The 19,926-nt window shown below is 39.7% G+C and overlaps 1 protein-coding gene across 1 annotated transcript in view; it reads left to right on the plus strand.

Moving 5' to 3' along the window:
* Positions 1-398: 398 nt before the first annotated feature.
* TEX15 (testis expressed 15, meiosis and synapsis associated) overlaps positions 399-19,926 on the plus strand; it is a 40,777-nt gene continuing 21,249 nt past the window's right edge. The window contains 3 exon segments of the mRNA XM_049704291.1: positions 399-541; positions 8,831-8,996; positions 19,342-19,579. Of these exon segments, the coding sequence (XP_049560248.1) occupies positions 403-541; positions 8,831-8,996; positions 19,342-19,579 (543 nt within the window). The 5' untranslated portion in view covers positions 399-402.

Raw genomic sequence — 19,926 nt, forward strand, 5'->3', positions numbered from 1 at the left:
AGATTCTAATTTAGAGAATATCATTCAATTCACAGAAGTGTATAGGAAAAACACTTTAAAAAATAGATACTTGGCAAGAGCTTAACCAAATGTTAACAGAAATTGTTGTTTGGATGTTATTAAGCTTTTCGGAAACACACAGGCTTTAAATTGCAAGGAAAATGTATATTAGAAACTACAAAATAAATATTTTTATATTGTATAAAACCCAAAATTGTTAATTCATTTTCTCTTTTGGGTAACCTGCCAAATTGAGATTGAAATCTGTTGTGAGTGTGACCAAAAATATATCTTTATTCAATTTCATGTAATAACTTTTAAATAGTTTTACTGCCATTGCCTCTTATGTATTTATTGACCTTTTGTTTAATAACTTTGGGTTGATTTTAGGCCACCAGCAAAATGGAAATGAAAAAGACTGCTAAATACAAGATGCCATGGAAAATGAACTCAACTACTGAACCTTTATTTGTTACTGGTATAGATGTCAATCCCTTGAAAAAATTCACCATTCCCAAGATCAGGAGGACAGCTGAGAAAGGTAATATTTCTATGGAAGATGGGATTATTTCATAACTGTTACTACATTTCTCTGATTCTTAGTTTATGCTCGTCGTCTTTTTTTTGTGTGTGTGTGTGTTACGCGGGCCTCTCACTGTTGTGGCCTCCCCCGTTGCGGAGCACAGGCTCCGGACGCACAGGCTCAGCGGCCATGGCTCACGGGCCCAGCCGCTCCGCGGCATGTGGGAGCTTCCCAGACTGGGGCACGAACCCGTGTCCCCTGCATTGGCAGGCGGACTCTCAACCACTGCGCCACCAGGGAAGCCCTCGTCTTCTATTTTGACTCTACATAAAATTAGGTTGACTCTACATAAAATTAGTTAAGTCAGGCTTTTAATTCCTTAAATACACATGTACTTTTGGTTCCACACAAAATAAAATAGACACATGTCTCCTATCCCTCCCACTAAGTATACCTAAAAACACTGGACGTCATACATAAAACAAACATAAGAAGACTTTGAATGGTGGAGAGAAGAAGTTGGATCAGTATGGGACCCTGGGAGTTACGGAGTGATGTAGCATTAAGTTCTCTGGATTTTCTGTTTGTTTCCTCCACATCTCAGATTGGGTGACCACAACCCAGGAATGCCAACTTTTACAGACACAAAAAGCCCTAAGAAAAGTCTGTTCTGTCTTGCCAGGGACTGGGAATGGGGTATCCCAGAATGACAGAAACCTGTTTGACAGTGAACATGCTATTCCTGCAAAACACTAGGGGGAATAAGAAGAAATAGGCCCTACACCTTTGTCAGCAGAGGCTAAGTGGAGGGCCTAGACTTCCACCTCTGCTTCTCCCCTTCCACCTGTGCCTCTCCCCTTCTTGGAACTTCATACGTTCCTTTCTCTGCTATCCCGTGCCCCTTCAGTGTCAGTGGGTGATGAGTTGCCCCTTTTCAGTGGGAGTAGAGTCAGTGAAGGCCAAGTGGGGAGCCTAGACTCTGTCACACACACCAGTAACAAAGCATCTGTCCCCCTCCCACAGTGTCAGTGGAGGCTGAGTCAGGAGCATGGACTTGCACCCCTTTCTCATGGTAACAAGACAGCCGCCCCCCCCCCCCAACAAGGGTGTCCGTGGAGACCTTGTAGAGAGCCAGGATGTCCTGGTGGTAAAGAGTCAGAGTCTTCCCCACCCCCAGCCTTTCCCTACTGGCACAGTCCCTTGCTGGCTTAGTTTTAGTAGAGGCTTGTTAAACCACAAGATTGAATATGATCTAGACTCTCTTAACAATACCCCAAATGACCAAGATATTTAAAAAAATCACTCATCATACCAACAACCAGTAAAATCCCAACTCAAATGAGAAAAGGTGAATCAACAGATGCCAACATCACGATAAAACAGATGTTGGAATTATCTGACAAGGCTTTTAAAACAGCCATCGTAATGATGTTTCAACAGGCAATTACAAACACTCTTGAAACAAATGAAAAAATGGAAAATCTCAACAAAGAAATGGAAAATGTAATAAAGAATTAAGTAGAAGTTTTGGAACTGAAAAAATACAATAATTAAAATAAAAAACTGATTGGATGGGTTCCAGAGAAGAATCAAGAAGACGTTGGAAAGAAGCAGTGGATTTGAAGATATAATAACAGAAATTACCCAGCCTAAACAACAGAGAACACATCAAATTAACCGAGCCTCAGGAACCTGTGGAATAATAATAGAAGACCTAATGTCTTTGTCCTCAGAGCCCCAGAAGTAGAAGAGAGCATAGAGCTGAAAGAGTATTTGAATAAATACTGGCTGAAAATTCCCCAAACTTGGCAAAAGACATAGACCTGTACAATCAAAAGGTTGAATAAACCCTAAACATGATAAACCCAGAGAAGTCTATGACAAGGCACATCATAATCAAACTTCTGAAAACTAAGAACAGAAAAAATCGTGAAAGCAACTAAATGTTACTTATAGGGGAAAAAATTGAATGACAGGAGATTGCTGATTAGAAACCATGGAGCCCAGAGGAAGTGGCACAACATTTTTTAAGTGCAGAAAGAAAAGAACTGTCCCCAGAAAAAATATTCTTCAGGAATAGAACTGAAGTAGACATTCTCAGATGAAGTAAAACTAAGAATTTTTTATTGGTAGATCTTAGTTTAGAATGGCTAAACAAAGTTCTCAAAATAGAAAATGACAAAAGAAAGAAGCTGGGAACATTTGTAATGACGGAAGAACGAAGGAGAGTAAAAATATAGGGAAATACAATAGACAGTCCTCCTCTTGAGTTTTTTAATTATGTTTGACAGTTGGAACAAAAAGTATGACATTCTTCAATGTGATTCTTGGTATATGTAGAGGAGGTATTTAAGGCAATTATAAAGTGAGATGTTACCATTGAAGGGAACTGGGTGAATAGGATATAGGATCTCTCTCTGTTATACATCACAACTTCATATGAATCTGCAGTTATCTCAGAATTAAAAGTTTTTTATAAAAACACGATAAATAAATCAAAATGCTGTTTTAAAAATGTTCAAGTAACCCACAGGAACTGTTGGAAAAGAAATTTCCAGGCCCAGATGGTTTCTCTGGAGAATTCTACTCAACATTAAAGAAAAGAGCTAATACAAATTCTTTACAATTTCTTCCACAAAATAGCAGAGGAGAGAATAATTTTATCAGGACAATATTACCCTGGTACCAAAGCTAAATAAATGTAATACAAAAAAAAAAGAAAACTACGGACCAATATCCATCATGAGCCTTGACACAGAAATCCTATACAAAATATAAGGAAATTGTATTTAGCAAGGTATAAAGTCAATTATATACTATAACTAAGAGAGTTTTATTCAAGGGATGCAATGCTGGTTTGGTATTTGAAAGTCAGTCTGTATTCACAGGATAAATAATAGTAATCACATGATCATATCAATTTTTGCAGAAAAAGCATTTGACAAAAAAATCACTCATGATAAAGACTCAGCCAACTAGGAATAGAGAACTTCCTCAGCTTGATAAAAAGTATGTAAAAAATACCCATAGCTAACATCATGCTTAATGATGAACAACTGAATGTTTTCTCTGTAGGGAAAGAAGGCAAGAATGTTCTCTTTTACCACTCTTACTATCAACATAGTACTGGAAATTCTAACCAGCACAAAAAGTCAGGGAAATGAAATAAAAAGCATAGAGCATAGAAATTAGAAAGGAAGAAATAAGACTGTTCCTATTTGAAGATTACACAATGGTCTACATAGAAAATCCCAAGGGACCTACAAAAAAGAAAAAGAAGAAAACCCTGGAACTAACAAGTTAAGCAGGGTCACTGAATAGAAAATCAAAATACAAAAATAAATTGAATTTCTATATACTAGCAAAGAACCCATGAAAATCAAAATGATAATACCATTTCTAATAGCTCAAAACATGAAATACTTATGTATAAAACTAATAAAATATATACAGGATTTTTATGCTTTAAACCACAAAGTGCTGATGAAAGAGATCAAAGAAATTCTAAGTTATTGGAGAGGTATACTGTGCTTATTTTATTTATTTATTTTTTTTGCGGTACGCAGGCCTCTCACTGTTGTGGCCTCTCCCGTTGCAGAGCACAGGCTCCGGACGCACAGGCTCAGCGGCCATGGCTCACGGGCCCAACCGCTCCGCGGCATGTGGGATCTTCCCGGACTGGGACACGAACCCGTGTCCCGTGCATCGGCAGGCGGACTCTCAACCACTGCACCACCAGGGAAGCCCTACTGTGCTTATTGATTAGAAGACTCAACATAATGAAGATGTCAGTCCTCCACAAATTTATCTGTAGATTTATTGCAGTTTCTATCAAAATCCCAGCAAGACCTTTTGTAAATAAATAAGCTTGTTCTCAAATTTACATGAGAAGGGACTTCCCTGGTGGCCCAGTGGTTAGGAATCCTCCTGCCAATGCAGGGACACAGGTTCGAGCCCTGGTCTGGGAAGATTCCCACATGCTGTGGAGCAACTAAGCCCCTGTGCCACAACTACTGAGCCTGCGCTCTAGAACCCGTGAGCCACAACTACTGAACCCACGAGCCACAGTTACAGAAGCCTGCGCGCCTAGAGCCCATGCTCTGCAACAAGAGAAGCCACTGCAATGAGAAGCCCGTGCACCACAAGGAAGAGTAGCCCCCTCTCACTGCAACTAGAGAAAGCCCACACGCAGCAACGAAAACCCAACGCAACCAAAAATAAATAAATAAATTTTAAAAATTTACATGAGAAGACAAAGAAACTAGAATAGCGAAAACAGTTTTGAAATAGAAGCGTTTAGAATTACTGTAGCCAATACTGAGGCTTACTGTGTAACTACAATAATCAAGACACTGTGGCATTGACAAAGATAGACACAAAGATAGACACTTAAATCAGTGGGACAGAATGGAGATTCCAGAAATAGACCTATACAAATATGCTCAATTGGTTTCCTTTCAGTTGATTTTTAACAAGGGTATATTGAGTGGAGGAAAGGTAGTCTTTTCATCAGATGTCATGGAGCAATTGAAAGCTATCCATAGGCAAAAAAAAAAAAAAAAGAATTTCACCCTAACTTCACACAAAAATTAATTCAAAATGAATCCCGGGAAACTGTAAGACTTTTAGAAGAAAACATCTCCAGGATCTAGGGTTAGATGAAGAGTCCTTAGCATGATGCCAGAAGCACAATCCAAAAAAAAAATGTGGTAAACTGGACTCCATCAAAATTTAAAACTTTTATTCTGTGAAAGACTCTGTTAGGAAGGTGAAAAGACAAGCTACGAGTGGGGGGAAGCATTTACATATCATCAGTCTAACCAAGGACTCTCATCTAGAACATATAAAGCACCTTCAAAACTCAATAGTAAGGGAAAAGAGAGCGTTACATCCAAGCAGAAAACAGGCAAAGACACGAACAGCCATTTCACTAAAGAGGTGTGGATGGCAGATAAGCACACAAAGAGATGCTCATCATAGCCATTGAGGAAGTGCTAATCAGAACCACAGCGAGGTGTCACTTCATGCTTGTTAAAACGGCTAAAATAAGAATAGTAATGCCAAAAGCTAGGGAGAATATGGGGAAGCCAAATCAGTCATGCAACCGATGGTCAGGTAAGATAGCTCAGCCCCGTTTTGAAAAACAGTTTGATGGTTTCTTAAAAGACTAAACATGCAACTACCATATGACCCAGCAATTGCACTTTGGGACATTTATCCCAGAGAAATGAAAACTTAAGTCCAAACAAAAATGTTTATAGCACCTTTATTTGTAATAGCCAGAAATTGGTAATCACCCTGATTTCCAGTGAGTGAGTGGTTAAAGTATGATGCATCCATACCATGGGATACTTATCAGCAGTTTTAAAAAATGAGTTACTGGAACAACAACAGCTTGGTTGGATCTCAGAGGGAATATGCTGAATGAAAAAAGCCAGTCTCCACAGGTTGAAGTACAAAATTCCATTTACAAAACATTCTTGAAATGATAAAGAGTACAGAGATGGAGAACAGATTGGTAGTTTCCAGGATTGAGAGGAAGAGAAGAGGTATGGGGTACCAGTATGACTGTATGTAAAGGAGTAGCATGAGAGGTGGAAAAGTTGTGTATCTTGATTATAGTGGTTGTTACATGAATCTACACATGTGATAAAATTGCATGGAACTACCCACACACACATAACTGCACATAAAACGGTACAGTGTTAATGAGGACTGTGGATTATACCAGTGTCATTTTTCTGGTTTTGATATTTTATTATAATTACATGAAATGTTTCCACCGGGGAGTTTGGGTTAGGGGTATACAGGGCCTCTATAAGAATGTTGTGTGATCTATATTCACTTCAAAATAAGAAGTTAAATACAGGCATACATGCACAAAATCATATCTCATATCTTATGAAATGATCAAACTTTGTAACAAATTGTTACAAATATTAAAGCGAAAATTAGTTTTACTTGGATTAATTTTATTTTAATTTAATAATAGAATTTAAGATGGGAAGGGGATGAAGAATGAGGTTTTTTTGATAAACAGAGGATTGTAATATTTTGTATTAGTTTTGCCATTGTAACTTATTCTGTTGATTGTTAAATACAAAGGACTATTGTTTATGTTAATTAGGTTCATATACATGGAAATTGGTTTAAATTATATATATCGTTGTTCCTCATTATTCACAGATTCCATATTTGCAAATTCTCCTACTTGCGAAAATTTGCTTGTAACCCCCAGCATCAGTACTCGGCAGCAGTGCTTTCACAGTCATTTGCAGACACGTGCGAGTGGTGAAAAATTTGAGTCACTTGATGCACACGTTCCTAGATGAGGCCAGATGAGACGGAGCTCTGCATCTTGTTCCAGCTCTCCTTATAAATAAGTGTCTGTTTAGTCACCTACTTAGTGCTGTGTTGTTTGCATTTTTGTCGGTGATGTCTACGTTTAAAATGGTCTCCACCATATCATGCTGAAATGCTGTCTAGTGTTCCTAAGCTCAAGGAGTCTATGATGTGCCTTACAGAGAAAATATGTGTCACAAAAGCTACACTGTAAGGTAAGTTACAGTGCTGTTGACCAACAGTATGGAACCTTCAGGAAAAGGAAGAGGAAATTTGCCAGTTTGTACATCAAGTCTCTCCAGAAAGTGTTAAAGGAACATTTGTGGTTCCTTTCCTGTGGAAAGGATGGAATCTACATTTATAGATTCATGAGATGACCACCAATAAAAAGCTTGTGACGGGCTTCCCTGGTGGCGCAGTGGTTGAGAATCTGCCTGCCAATGCAGGGGACACGGGTTCGAGCCCTGGTCGGGGAAGATCCCACAGTCCGCGGAGCACCTAGGCCCGTGAGCCACAACTACTGAGCCTGCACGTCTGGAGCCTGTGCTCCGCAACAAGAGAGGCCGCGACAGTGAGAGGCCCGCACACCGCGATGAAGATTGGCCCCCGCTCGCCGCAACTAGAGAAAGCCCTCGCACAGAAACGAAGACCCAACACACAAATAAATAAATAAATAAATAGCTTGTGGGCAGCATTGTTGTGAGGCAAAAAGCCAAAGAGACTTACAGTCATGGTCCCCAGGGGCAGGAAAATGTTAGGTCCCTCTTGGCTAGTGCTGGCTGACTCACACATTTCAAAAGGTGATAAGGGATGCAGGTAGGCAGGTTCTGCAGAACAGGAGGCTGGGGGAGAATTTTAAAGACACCTGCTAAGTGTTATACAGGAAAAGGTTATGTGGCAAGTTTCCATCCCTGATGAGACTGGCTTGTTTTACCGGGATGTTGGCAAACAAACTTACTGCAGATGGCATTCCAGTTGTCAAAAATGTGACCAGAGGCTGACAGGAACCTAACCCTGTATTTCTCCTAAGATTAATAGTTCAGTATTCACTAATTCACTCTTGGCAGCAACTTTAATAGGCTATACCTTCGCCAAATAACAAGAATCAACTGTATTCCCCAGTTTCCTCCGAGTCCTCTTCCTTGAGGGTTTTATTCTTTTATGCATCTACTTAATATAGCAATGCTTAAAACACTGCTTATTGTCTTCTCAAAGAGTGCCTCTTAGTCATGCCACCACGTCAGCCAAGGGTTTACAGCGATGTTCTGGTATTTTTGCAAGTCAAAATAACCAGTTTACTAGTATATAGGTTGCCTTATTCGGGGGAAATTCAAGAAATATTCATGCACTAACAGTAGCTACCAGGTTTGTGTAGCACTGTATGTTATAGAGTCTGTACATCTTAAGTTGAAAACAAGTCACCTGAATTCTAGTACTATCTAGTATATCTGCGTCAACTTTTAAGAACTCCCTATAGGTAGTGGAGAAAAACAAGTTTCATATTTTCATTTATACGAGGTATAGGAAGTCTGTATTACTGTTATAGAATCTTAAATATAAATGCCTCCAGATGGTTAAAGAAAATTCCAAATATTTTTTTATTTTGTGTCTTATATTGATACACGGTTGTGATTGTGCAGATGTACAATTATGTCATTTTATTATTTATTTATTTGGCTGTGTTGGGTCTTCGTTGCTGTGCGCGGGCTTTCTCTAGTTGCGGCGAGTGGGCTTCTCATTGCGGTGGCTTCTCTTTGTTGCGAAGCACAGGCTCTAGGCACGCAGGCTGCAGTAGTTGTGGTGCACCGGCTCAATAGCTCCGTGGCATGTGGGATCTTCCAGGACCAGGGCTCGAACCGGTGTTGCCTGCATTGGCAGGCAGATTCTTAACCACTGCACCACCAGGAAGTCCCAACGATGTCATTTTAAACACAAATAACCACTTGCCCTTTTCTTTATTTTTAGTTTACTTGTCACCTTGTTGCACCAATACTAGAGAGTATAATTTCATACACGATACTCTTAATCAGTGCCGGCTTGACGTAAGCTGTGATCTACAGTCTTCATGGCAGTTTGGAGATACAAAACTGATTCACAATGAAGAGCTGGAAAAAAATTTTACTTCTAAGAGGTAAGTTACTGTGACCTAAGGAAGTTTAAGATTTTGTTTGTTTTTACTGTGAGGTTTTATACGAATCTGTTATTTCTGCCATTTGAGATTTGATAAGTATTACTAAGAAAATAAGTACAGAGGTGTTTTATTCCTTATTTTGTTGCCATCTCATAGCCTTCTGTAATAGTAAAAAGCTAAGTGTGAGATTTGGTTAGTAAGTCCTGCACATTAATGTAGCCAGACTTCAGACACTCCCTTCTTTTTTAATCTTTGTAAGTTTTTCAGAAGCATACATCAGCACATTTATTAAGGAGCCATTTTGTAGATCCTTGTGCCTCCTGCGTAATATAAAATAGCACTTAAAATATTTAGAATGGAATTTTTTTTCTTGACTCAGTCCTTCAGAGACTGAGTTGATGTTTTAATTTGGCAGAGTTGTATCTGGCTATTTCCAACTACTCCACTAGAGCCACAATTTCTGACACTTTTAAAAAGTACCCCTTCTGGTTTTTGGGAAGGCACATTCCATTATGTTAATTAATTAATTAATTAATTTATGAATTATTTTTGGCTGCATTGGGTCTTCGTTGCTGCGCGCAGGCTTTCTCTAGTTGCGGCGAGCAGGGGCTACTCTTCGTTATGGTGCATGGGCTCCTCATTGTGGTGGCTTCTCTTGTTGTGGAGCACAGGCTCTAGGCACGTGAGCTTCAGTAGTTGTGGCACGCAGGCTCAGTAGTTATGGCTCACGGGCTCTAGAGTGCAGGCTCAGTAGTTGTGGCTCGCGGGCTCTAGAGCGCAGGCTCAGTAGTTGTGGCACACGGGCTTAGTTGCTCCGTGGCATGTGGGATCTTCCTGGAGCAGGGCTCGAACCCATGTCCCCTGCATTGGGAGGCAGATACTTAACCACTGCGCCACCAGGGAAGCCCCATTATGTTATCTTAGTAAGAAAAAATAAGAGCACATGCAGAGTTCTCATTGTAAACATTTTGTATTTAATACGTTTAGATCTTGTGTGAACACAGTTTTAGCATTTTCATTTTCTGAACTTGCCTCCTTCACCATTTTGCATTTTTAACTTAGAACATAACTATAGTTTGATGGACCCACACTTAGAACTCATTTTGGAATGTTTTTGGTCTCTTTTTTTTGTTTTAGAATCAATTCCTCTTGACTAAGACATGCTACCCCACTTGTTGTCTGTTGGGGAGAATTGGTGAGAATGACAGAAATAGTTGATGGCATATTTTTTCATCTAAAAATCACAGTTTTGAGCAAAAGTAGAATGGACTGGCTATACACTGCCCCTTCCAGATCGAAATAGTAGTTTGATCAAAAATGAATTCCTGCATTGTTCCTTGATTTTGGTTATATTAGGCATTTTTAAGTTGTGTCCTTTTTCATAATGCCCCCTGACACTTCATTTTCAACCATTTATTTCTCCCTGTTAACATTACAGAAAAATTAGAACAACTACCCAACAATACAAGACTTGATAGAACATTCTGAATGACTAATGTGTATAGGATTTATTGGTTTCTTAGGTATTTGCCCAATTAGACAAACTCATTTATCTCCCATAGTACTTTATACTCATTTTACACGACTTACCACACTATGTTGGTTTTATCTGATTCCCTTACTACATTATGAGTTTTATCTTATTTGTTTTTTGTGTCCATAGTATGGAACCGAGTCTGGCAACACAGTGAGCACTTAACTGTTAAATTAAGTTACATTTTTATTTCATTGTTTTAAATCAATGAAGGTGGAAAGTACCCTTAAGTAGCCTTAGGCACAGGTAAAAAAAAAATAAAAGGAAAGATCAGAATTGGTTAGCAGAAGAGAAAAATAGGATGGAGAGATGAAAAGAGAAAGTATTAATAACATTGACTGCCTCTAGCTTTTCTTTTTATTGTTCCCCTTAGAGGAATTTATAAATCTGTGATCTCAGCAAAAGCAAGTAGCTCCAAAAAGATACCAATCTCCACTTCTTTGTCGTTGTTGTTGTGTTGGCCGTGCTGCACAGCTTGCGGGATCTCATTTCCCCAACCAGGGACTGAACCCAGGCCACACAGTGAGAGCCCAGAATCCTAACCACTAGGCCACCAGGGAACTCCCCAGTCTCCACTTTTTATCCACATTGCATCTACCACTTCTTAAGTGTGAAATCAGCAAAAACACGTTAATCATCTAAACATCTGTGTATTAAGTCATTCATTGAGCATTTGAGTGCCTACTGTGTCAGATGTTGTATTTGATACCCTCAGAGAAAAATGAATGTTTTCTCCTCAGCCTTAAAGAGTTTACATTCCAGTGGAGAAGACATACAGCTAAATATAAAATAACGTTATAGTAAGAGGTAGGTGCATAGATGAGGGATTGAGTATTCTTCGTAAGAGTCTTGAGAGATGTTCTGAAGAGTTAAGAACTTGAGCTGGTCTTAATGGGTAAAAGAGAACTGAATTCACTTCTTCTTAAGTATATTGTGCTATTTGTATCAGTTTGACCCTTTTTTGTTTTAAGATAACCTACCTTTAAACATTTCAAATTTATGTGAAAGGGTATCATTTTAAAAATTGTCAGTACCTATCTTGACACTGTGGTTAAATTTGTACTTGGCATCTCAGTTTACATTCTACCCCAGATGAGTGGACTGAGCCGTCCATGCTTAATTTCATCTACTTTTATCAATTAGTCGTTTGGGGAGAGGGTGCAGAACTAAATCATTTTGGGCCAGTGACACACTGAGGACAGATTGGCTTGTGGGCGGGGTGGGGGGGGCGTCTCTGGAAAAGAGAAGCCAATCTGCTGTGAACAAGGAAGCATGTTGCTCAACCTGTTGATGGCAGCACTCTTGGAATAATGACGACACCAGTTGGATGACCCTCGAGGTGATGACAGCAAAACAGAGAGATGGAAAAAACCTGAATCCTTGAAAACATCTGGAGCTGTGGAATAGGTCAACTGATAAAGGCTGCCTGATTTCTGAATTTCTTGTTGTAAGAAGTTAACTCGGGACTTCCCTGGTGGCGCAGTGGTCAAGAATCTGCCTGCCAATGCAGGGGACATGGGTTCAAGCCCTGGTCTGGGAAGATCCCACATGCCGCGGAGCAACTAAGCCCGTGCGCCGCAGCTACTGAGCCTGCGTGCCACAGCTGCTGAAGCCCATGAGCCTAGAGCCCGTGCTCCACAAGAGGAGGCACCGCAATGAGAAGCCCGCACACTGCAATGAAGAGTTGCCCCCGCTCTCCGCAACTAGAGAAAGCCCGCACGCAGCGACGAAGACCCAACGCAGCCAAAAATAAGTAAATAAATAAATGTATAAAAAAAAGAAGTTAACTCAATTTTAAGCCAGTTTGAATGGTTTTCCATACTTGAAGTCCATAGCATTTAAACTGGTATTGAACTTGGTACTGGTGTTGAACTTGGTACTTCCACTTGCTAGTGGAAGATTCTAAGATATGGATTTAACTTGTAAAGAGGGCAATAAGGATGTCTCACTGTTCCTAAATGGGAAGTTGATGATATGTGGGGGCACAGACCATATATTTTATGAGGCTGTGGTTTGGGGGGAACTTGTACAAAAAAAATTCAGGATATTGAAGTGCCCTGCCCATTTCCTGCTTAGATCCAAGAGGCCTCTAAAATTCAGATTTGGTTAAAAAAAAAAAATCCTTTGTACTTATGGCCTAGTTTTACAGATCAGCTTTGCAAGATTAGCTTGAAGTAAAGCATTCATCTTTTCCAAAGTTAGTGTGAATATGGGTTTGAAAGAAAGGAGATTTAACAAGAGATAAGTATGAGGCAAATCTGAAGTAAGTATGAGGCACAAATCTGTTGCCTTCAACCTTTCCAAGATACGTCCTTTTAAGCATTTTCTACCTGGTAAATGGAACTACTCAACTTAATGCAATAAAGATATATTTTAAATGCAGTCTGGAGAAAGAAATGGATAGTTTCAAATTGTAATGCAGTGGGTAATGACCATTCTAAATTCAGGGCCTTGGGAAATGGGAGGGTCTCAGAGGCTTGTTGCCAGGAGACTGAAATTCCTAATGACAACCATTGTCTAAACGAGATCATGCTATGGTTCCTAGCCTTTGGAATTTTGAGGGCCAAGAATCCTAGCTATTTCTTTCTAGAAGGATATACTTTGTGCCAAAGGCCAGTTAACACTGACCATTGTGTCATTCTTCACTTCTCTAAATTTAATTGTGGTTACCCTACGTTTTCTTCACCAGTTTATTTTTCATGTAGGTAACTTAACCTTGTAACCATATGCTGCCTAAATGGATGTTGACTATATGAGTCTACCTCCAGAGCCACTTTAAGGGAAGGCGTATTACTCACATCATTGATCTGAAGTTAGATGCAGTAACTCGATGAGACTGGATTGTTCCCGTTTTGTGAGGTGGATTGACCTGCTCAGTGTGAGCATGAGCATTTTTGAAAGTGTAAGTGTTGGAAGAAGGGTGTGACTAAAGGAGAACCAAATGAGTAGACTGCAGCCTCCCTAATAGTTCTAGATTGTCTCATGTAATTAGTCTAAACTATTCTTTGTCCCATTCCCCTTGCCTTTGTTGGTTTACTGATGTACAAGCATAGTCAATATGGTTCAGTATAACACGGTATGAGGCTTTCTTAGAAATCCTGGGAAGGTGAAGTCAGTGTCTCTATTGGTGTCTGTGGGCAAGGGAGCAGGTAGGCCTAGTTGCTGCTGGCAGCTCTCTTATGACCACAAGAGGAGCCAGGCAGAGATAAAGATAAAGCTATGGACATCAGTGTAGAGAGTCAAGGAAAAGAAACTTGAGTTCCTAATATTGTTGAGGGACTAAATAAGTTCAGATTCTTCCTGTGGTAGCCAGCATAATGCTCCCCCAAAGATGCCCACACTCTGATCCCCACAACCTTTAACCTAACAAAAAGGACTTTGCAAATGTGATTGAGGTCACAGACCTTGAGTTTGGGTGATTATTTTGGGTAATCTGGGTGTGCCCAATTTAATGATGTGAGCTCTTAATCATAAAAACTTAAGAGGAAGACAGAAGAGTGAGAGAATGAAGGAAGAAAGAAAAGTATGAGAGGGATTCAGCTTGCCTTTGCTGGCTTTAAAGATGCAGGAAAGGTGTTATGAACGCAGGTATTGTCTGGAATTTGGGGATCGCTTTTGGCTAACAGCCAGCAAGGAAGTGGGATCTCAGTCCTCCAACTGCAGGTGATTGAATTCTGCCAACAAGGAAAGAGATCCTCCCCTAGAGCCTAAGAAAGAAACGCAGTCTAGATGACACCTTGATTTTAGCCCCATGAGACCCATGTCAGACTTATGACCTACATAACTGTATGTAGCAAATCCTGTATCTCCAGTTTTGGGGGCCATTTACTGGAGTTTTACTGTATTTCTTTGGTGGAGTCACGTTTCCCTGATTCTTCATGGTCCTTTAGCCTTGCATAGGTGTCTGCACATTTAAAGAAGAGACTTTATGGACTGATTTTGCTAAGAAAAGATTTTCACCTGGGGTGGGGACATGCCGGAGAGTGCTGTGACCCTGGGTTAGTGCTGCAGGTGCCAAGTGGAGGGGCATGTGGTGGCTACATGTCTTGGGGATTGTGGTGTAACTCAGTAGATCAGGCCGTTGGGATCCACAACATCGACAATTTGTGTGGTCTTTGGCAAGCACTGCCAGGGGTCTGCAGAGGTTACAATGGCTGTTGGGGTTCTCAGCAGCACCTCCAGGTCCATAAACTAGGGAGAGGACCAGAGTAAGCAGCAGTAGTGGCCCAAGCTGGTTTGTATGCACACACTCAGCTGTGCGGGCCAGTTGCAGGTGCCTGAGTTGTGACAGGGCTGGTTATAAACACACATGTATAGTTGCTTTACAATGTTGTGTTAGTTTCTCCTGTACAGCAAAGTGAATCAGCTATATATGTACATATATCCCCTCTTTTTGGGATTTCCTTCTCATTTAGGTCACCACAGAGCATTGAGTAGAGTTCCCTGTGCTATACAGTAGGTCCTCATTAGTTATCTATTTTATGCATAGTATCAATAGTGTATATATGTCAATCCCAATCTCCCAATTCATCCCACCCCTCCTTCCCCCTTGGTATCCATATGTTTGTTTGCTACATCTGTGTCTCTATTTCTGCTTTGTAAATAAGGTCGTCTATACCAATATTTTCAGATTCCACATATATGCATTATCATATATTCCACAAATGTACGATACTTGTTTTTCTCTTTCTGACTCCCTTCACTCTGTATGACAATCTCTAGGTCCATCCACGTCTCTACAAATGACCCAGTTTCGTTCCTTTTTACAGCTGAGTGATATTCCATGTGTATCTGTACCACATCTTCTTTATGCATTCCTCTATTGATGGACATTTAGGTTGTTTCCGATAAAAAGTTTTTAAAAAAGAAAGAAAAAATTTAAAAAAAGAAGACATAAACTGTATATCAACAACCCCATAAAAATTGAAGCTAGGCCCGCTTTCTTAGTGTAGCAGAAAAAGCCTTGTACTAGAAGCCAGAGACCAAATTTGTACTCCTGGTTCTGCCACTACATAGTTATGTGATCCTGGATGAGCTATTTTGACATCTTGGCCATTGTTTTTCTCATCAGTGATACTTATTTAACCTTTGGGGTCAGGGACCCCTCTGAGAATTTGATGAAGCTATAGCCCCTCTTCCCAGGGAAGTGCACATCAACACAGAGCTTTGCACAGAATTTTAAGGTTTTTGGGCTCCCCACAATAGCCAACCTGGGACTTTTCCTGTGTAAGTGAACCCCAGGTCAGGAACTCATGGACAGGAGGATCATTACAGCCTCTTCCAGCTCTAGTGGACTCAGCTTTGTGAATCTGCGAGCAGAAGACGATGCTGAGGAATTTACTTGAGAAAAAAGAGGAATAAGGAAGAAGAGGAGCAAAAGGAAAGGAAAAGAGAAGTTCTGTTTCCTAGTAACTCAAAAAATATCTAAGAATCCACTTGTTAGATGAACACTTACATGAATTAAATGCAATATAATTAAATTTCATGTTAGAAAGGAAAATGTAACATGTTAACTCATTTTAAAGTTATACTCTCTTGGGAACAATAAGATAACTTACAGTGAATAAAATAAAGAAAGGAAAATGGAAGCAAAAAGCATTTACTGTAACTAAATGATTATCTCAAAATGTGATTAAATACTTAGAATTCTAGGATTAAAAAGAAATCAAATAAACACACATGTAGCAGTGGGGGCCAGGGCAGATATCAAGGCAAGTGCCAATGGCAGGTGCACTGACAGCTTTGGTGTGGTCCTGGCTGTTGGTGTGCATTACTATGACTGCTGGATCTTGCCATGGACATGTAGCTGTGGAGGCCTGATGGGGGCCAGGGGTATCCATCACTGTGGAAGGGCTAGCTGCAGGTGAGCCTAGTGGTGCAGGCCAGTGACAGAAGACAGGGCTGGATGTGGGCCTACATGCTGCTGTAGGGCCTTGGTTATCAGCAGGGTCTTGCCATGGTGCATACATGGGAATTTAGGTTGGTGACAGGTGTAAGTGCACAGCTCTACCACTATTCATTGTGCTTTGCTAACTTATATAACTTCTCATCAATATGAGTTTTCTCTAAGTCTTTTACATTTACAGTTGTCCCTTGGTACCCATGGGAGATTGGTTCCAGGACCTGCCCCAAATACCAAAATCTGCAGATGCTCAGGTCCCATAGTTGGTTCTCCATATCCACGAGTTCTGCATCCTCAGATTCAGCCAATCATGGATTGTAAGTTGTTTGCAGTCCATGGTTGGTTGAATCCATGGATGCAGAACCAACCGATACAGAGAGCCAACTGTATATTTATTGAAAATATTCTGTGTACAGGAATTCCCTGGCAGTCCAGTGGTTAGGACTTTGTGCTTTCACTGCCGAGAGTGCAGGTTCAGTCCCTGGTCGGGGAACTAAGATCCTGTAAGGCACGCACGGTGGCACGGCCAAAAAAAAAAAAAAAAGACAAAAGACTATTTGGATTCATTTTACCTATCGTCTCTGAAATGGAATTGTTGAAACTCAGAGCCGCTGTCATTTCACAAGTTAACATAGATCCTAGTGTCTGAATAACTTTGAAAGTCAACCCTTTACAAACCTTTTTAGACCTAGAAATAGTTCTAAAGGCTAATTTTTAATTGGTAATTTTGATTATGTAAATCACATTTAGTCCTAAATTTTTTTCAAGTGTAATTCTGAATATACATTGAAAAGTACAAAGTTTTTAACAGTATTATTACTAACGCAAACCTTCAGGGAATATTTTCTACTTGAATTTATAAAGGTTTTTGGAGCCCTGGATCGGATCTTTATTAAGGTGTATTTTTTTCATTCTACTCAGTCCATTAGCAGGATATAATGTTCAGCCAATAAGATGACTAGGTAATACAAAGAATTATTTGGTCCAGAATGTCAACGGCACCACTGCTCTAGGGTTTACTTTACAGGCATACCTTGGAGGTATCACAGCTTCAGTTCCAGACCACAATAAAGAGATTCACACAATTTTTTTGGCTTCCCAGTGCATATAAAGTTATGTTTACATTATAGTGTAAGTGTGCAATAGCATTAAAAAAACAATGTACACACCTTAATTTAAAAATGCATTATTGCTAAAAAATACTAACCATCATCTGAGCCTTCAGTGAATCATAGTAGTAACATCAAATATCACAGATCACAGATCACCATAACAAATATAATAATGAAAAAGTTTGAAATACTGCGAGTATTACCCAGATGTGACACAGGGACACAAAGTGAACAAATGCTGTTGGAAAAATGGTGCCAATAGGCTTACTTGACGCAAGGTTGCTACAAACCTTCAGTTCATAAAAAATGCAATATCTGCGAAGCCCAATGCAGTGAAGTACAATAAAACAAGGTATGCCTGTATACATCTTTATCACAATACGCCTTCACATAATGTGATTCACGTGTGCTGTAAGAACCTTACAACAATATATTTTGATTTCCTCCCTCCCTCTCATGCTTTGTGCTTTTGTTGTGGGAGTCCTTCCAGATCCCAAGAAAAACCACATGAGAAATTAGGAAAACAGAAAAAAGTATTGTAATTCTTCTGTGAGAATTAAACCTTAACAATCAACATGGAGATCTTAGTGGTTTATAGAGTCTAACGTCAAGCTAAAAACAAGAGCAGGAAATGATGACAGTGGAGTTGAAAGTTAAGGCTGACATTTCCAGAACTGAGAGAAATGGTCATGATCTCATCGGTTAGTCTTGCTTGTTATTGTTGCCATGTGTTTTGTTGCTATGGGCCTGTCTACTGTAAAGGTGAATTATTTTTGCAAATAAATATTAATACACTAATGTGCATAGTATACTTACAAATTCTTTGAGTGGTGTTCCAGGAAATAACAAATATAGGTAGCATGTGGTTTTCAAGAGCAGTTTTCCTTTTGTGGTATGCACATTACTTTCTCGGTTCTGTAGCTTCTCCATTGCTGATAATCTTTTGGAATCACACTTGTGTCACAGTGATTGAACCTCTCTGTCCTTATCACCTGCTGTGGCAGTTGCTGCCGCTGCTGCTGCTCCTGAGCAGGCCATGTAGAACTGCCTTCCCTGGTGCACCAATTGGAGGAGAAGGATAGGTGTTTTATATGTTTCAGTGATTCTCGTGGAATGTGGGTAAAAGTTCAACAGTGTCTGTACTTTAGATTATAACCTTTTCTGAGAATGATTTATAATTTTCGTAGTGCCAAGATAGGAGCCTGTAATCAAGTTCTAGCTTGCTTCTCCCAGTTGTGACCTAGATCCCTGGAGAATAGAGAATGGCCCTAATAATTGACCATGTATAAGTGTATTGTCTATGTGTCCCTCTCTGTGTATATTTAAGAAACGCATGTCCTTCCCTCTGTAACACAAATAAGAACTTTAGCTCCAGAACTTAATGGACAAGAATTGGCATATATATTTCCGACTCTGTCACTTTACTATTTTGGCAAGTTTTAACCCTCTGAACCTCATATTTCTCATTTTAAAAATGTGTGTAACAATGACAATAAGTAATAGTAATAGCAGTAATTCAATTCTTGGGGATTTGAGAACAAAATGACAAAATGCATGAAACGGTTAAGTCTTAACAGTGCTGGGGACATTAGCATTCAGGAAATGTTAGCCCTTATTTCCATTGGCCAACACAAGTAGTTATTGAACTATTTCCTGAATTCTTTCCTTAGATGATTTTTCAGCCTAACTTGTTACCATAGGATAGTTACCATAACTGTAGCAAGCTAGCTCAAGTATTCATCTTCTCCTTGAAAATTCTGTTGATGTTCTCATTTAATTACACGCTGTTTGCTTTAGGTCAGAGATGCGTGGGAATGGAAGACATGGCAGAGAACTTGAAGAACATTTCTGCTTTTTAGCACTTCCTCAGAGTGATGTGGCTGAGATATATCAGAATGGAATAAGTACCAGAACATCTACATTGAAGATACTAGGCAACCCTCTTCTTGGAATTTATATATTTAGACATGTTGATGTGGCCTTGAATTTTGCTCACAGTAGAAGCATTACTGTAGAAAGTATTATAATTTTTAAGGTTGGTAGCACAAAACAAATACTAAATATTATATTCAGTTTGCTTTAAATTGACCTAAATGTATTTTACTTTCTTTTTTTTGTATTTTACTTTCAATATGAATTATTAATGTTTTAAAGTTGCATTGTATAAAATAAATATTAATTATTTATTACTATCATCATCATCATTTGAAATTTCCCCCCTTTTTTTTTTTTTTTTTTTTGAGGTACGCGGGCCTCTCACTGTTGTGGCCTCTTCCATTGCGGAGCACAGGCTCCGGACGCGCAGGCTCAGTGGCCATGGCTCATGGGCCCAGCCGCTCCGCGGCATGTGGGATCTTCCCGGACCCGGGCACGAACCCGTGT

Source organism: Orcinus orca, chromosome 21 (genome assembly GCF_937001465.1).
Source record: "Orcinus orca chromosome 21, mOrcOrc1.1, whole genome shotgun sequence".
Classification (NCBI taxonomy): domain Eukaryota; kingdom Metazoa; phylum Chordata; class Mammalia; order Artiodactyla; family Delphinidae; genus Orcinus; species Orcinus orca.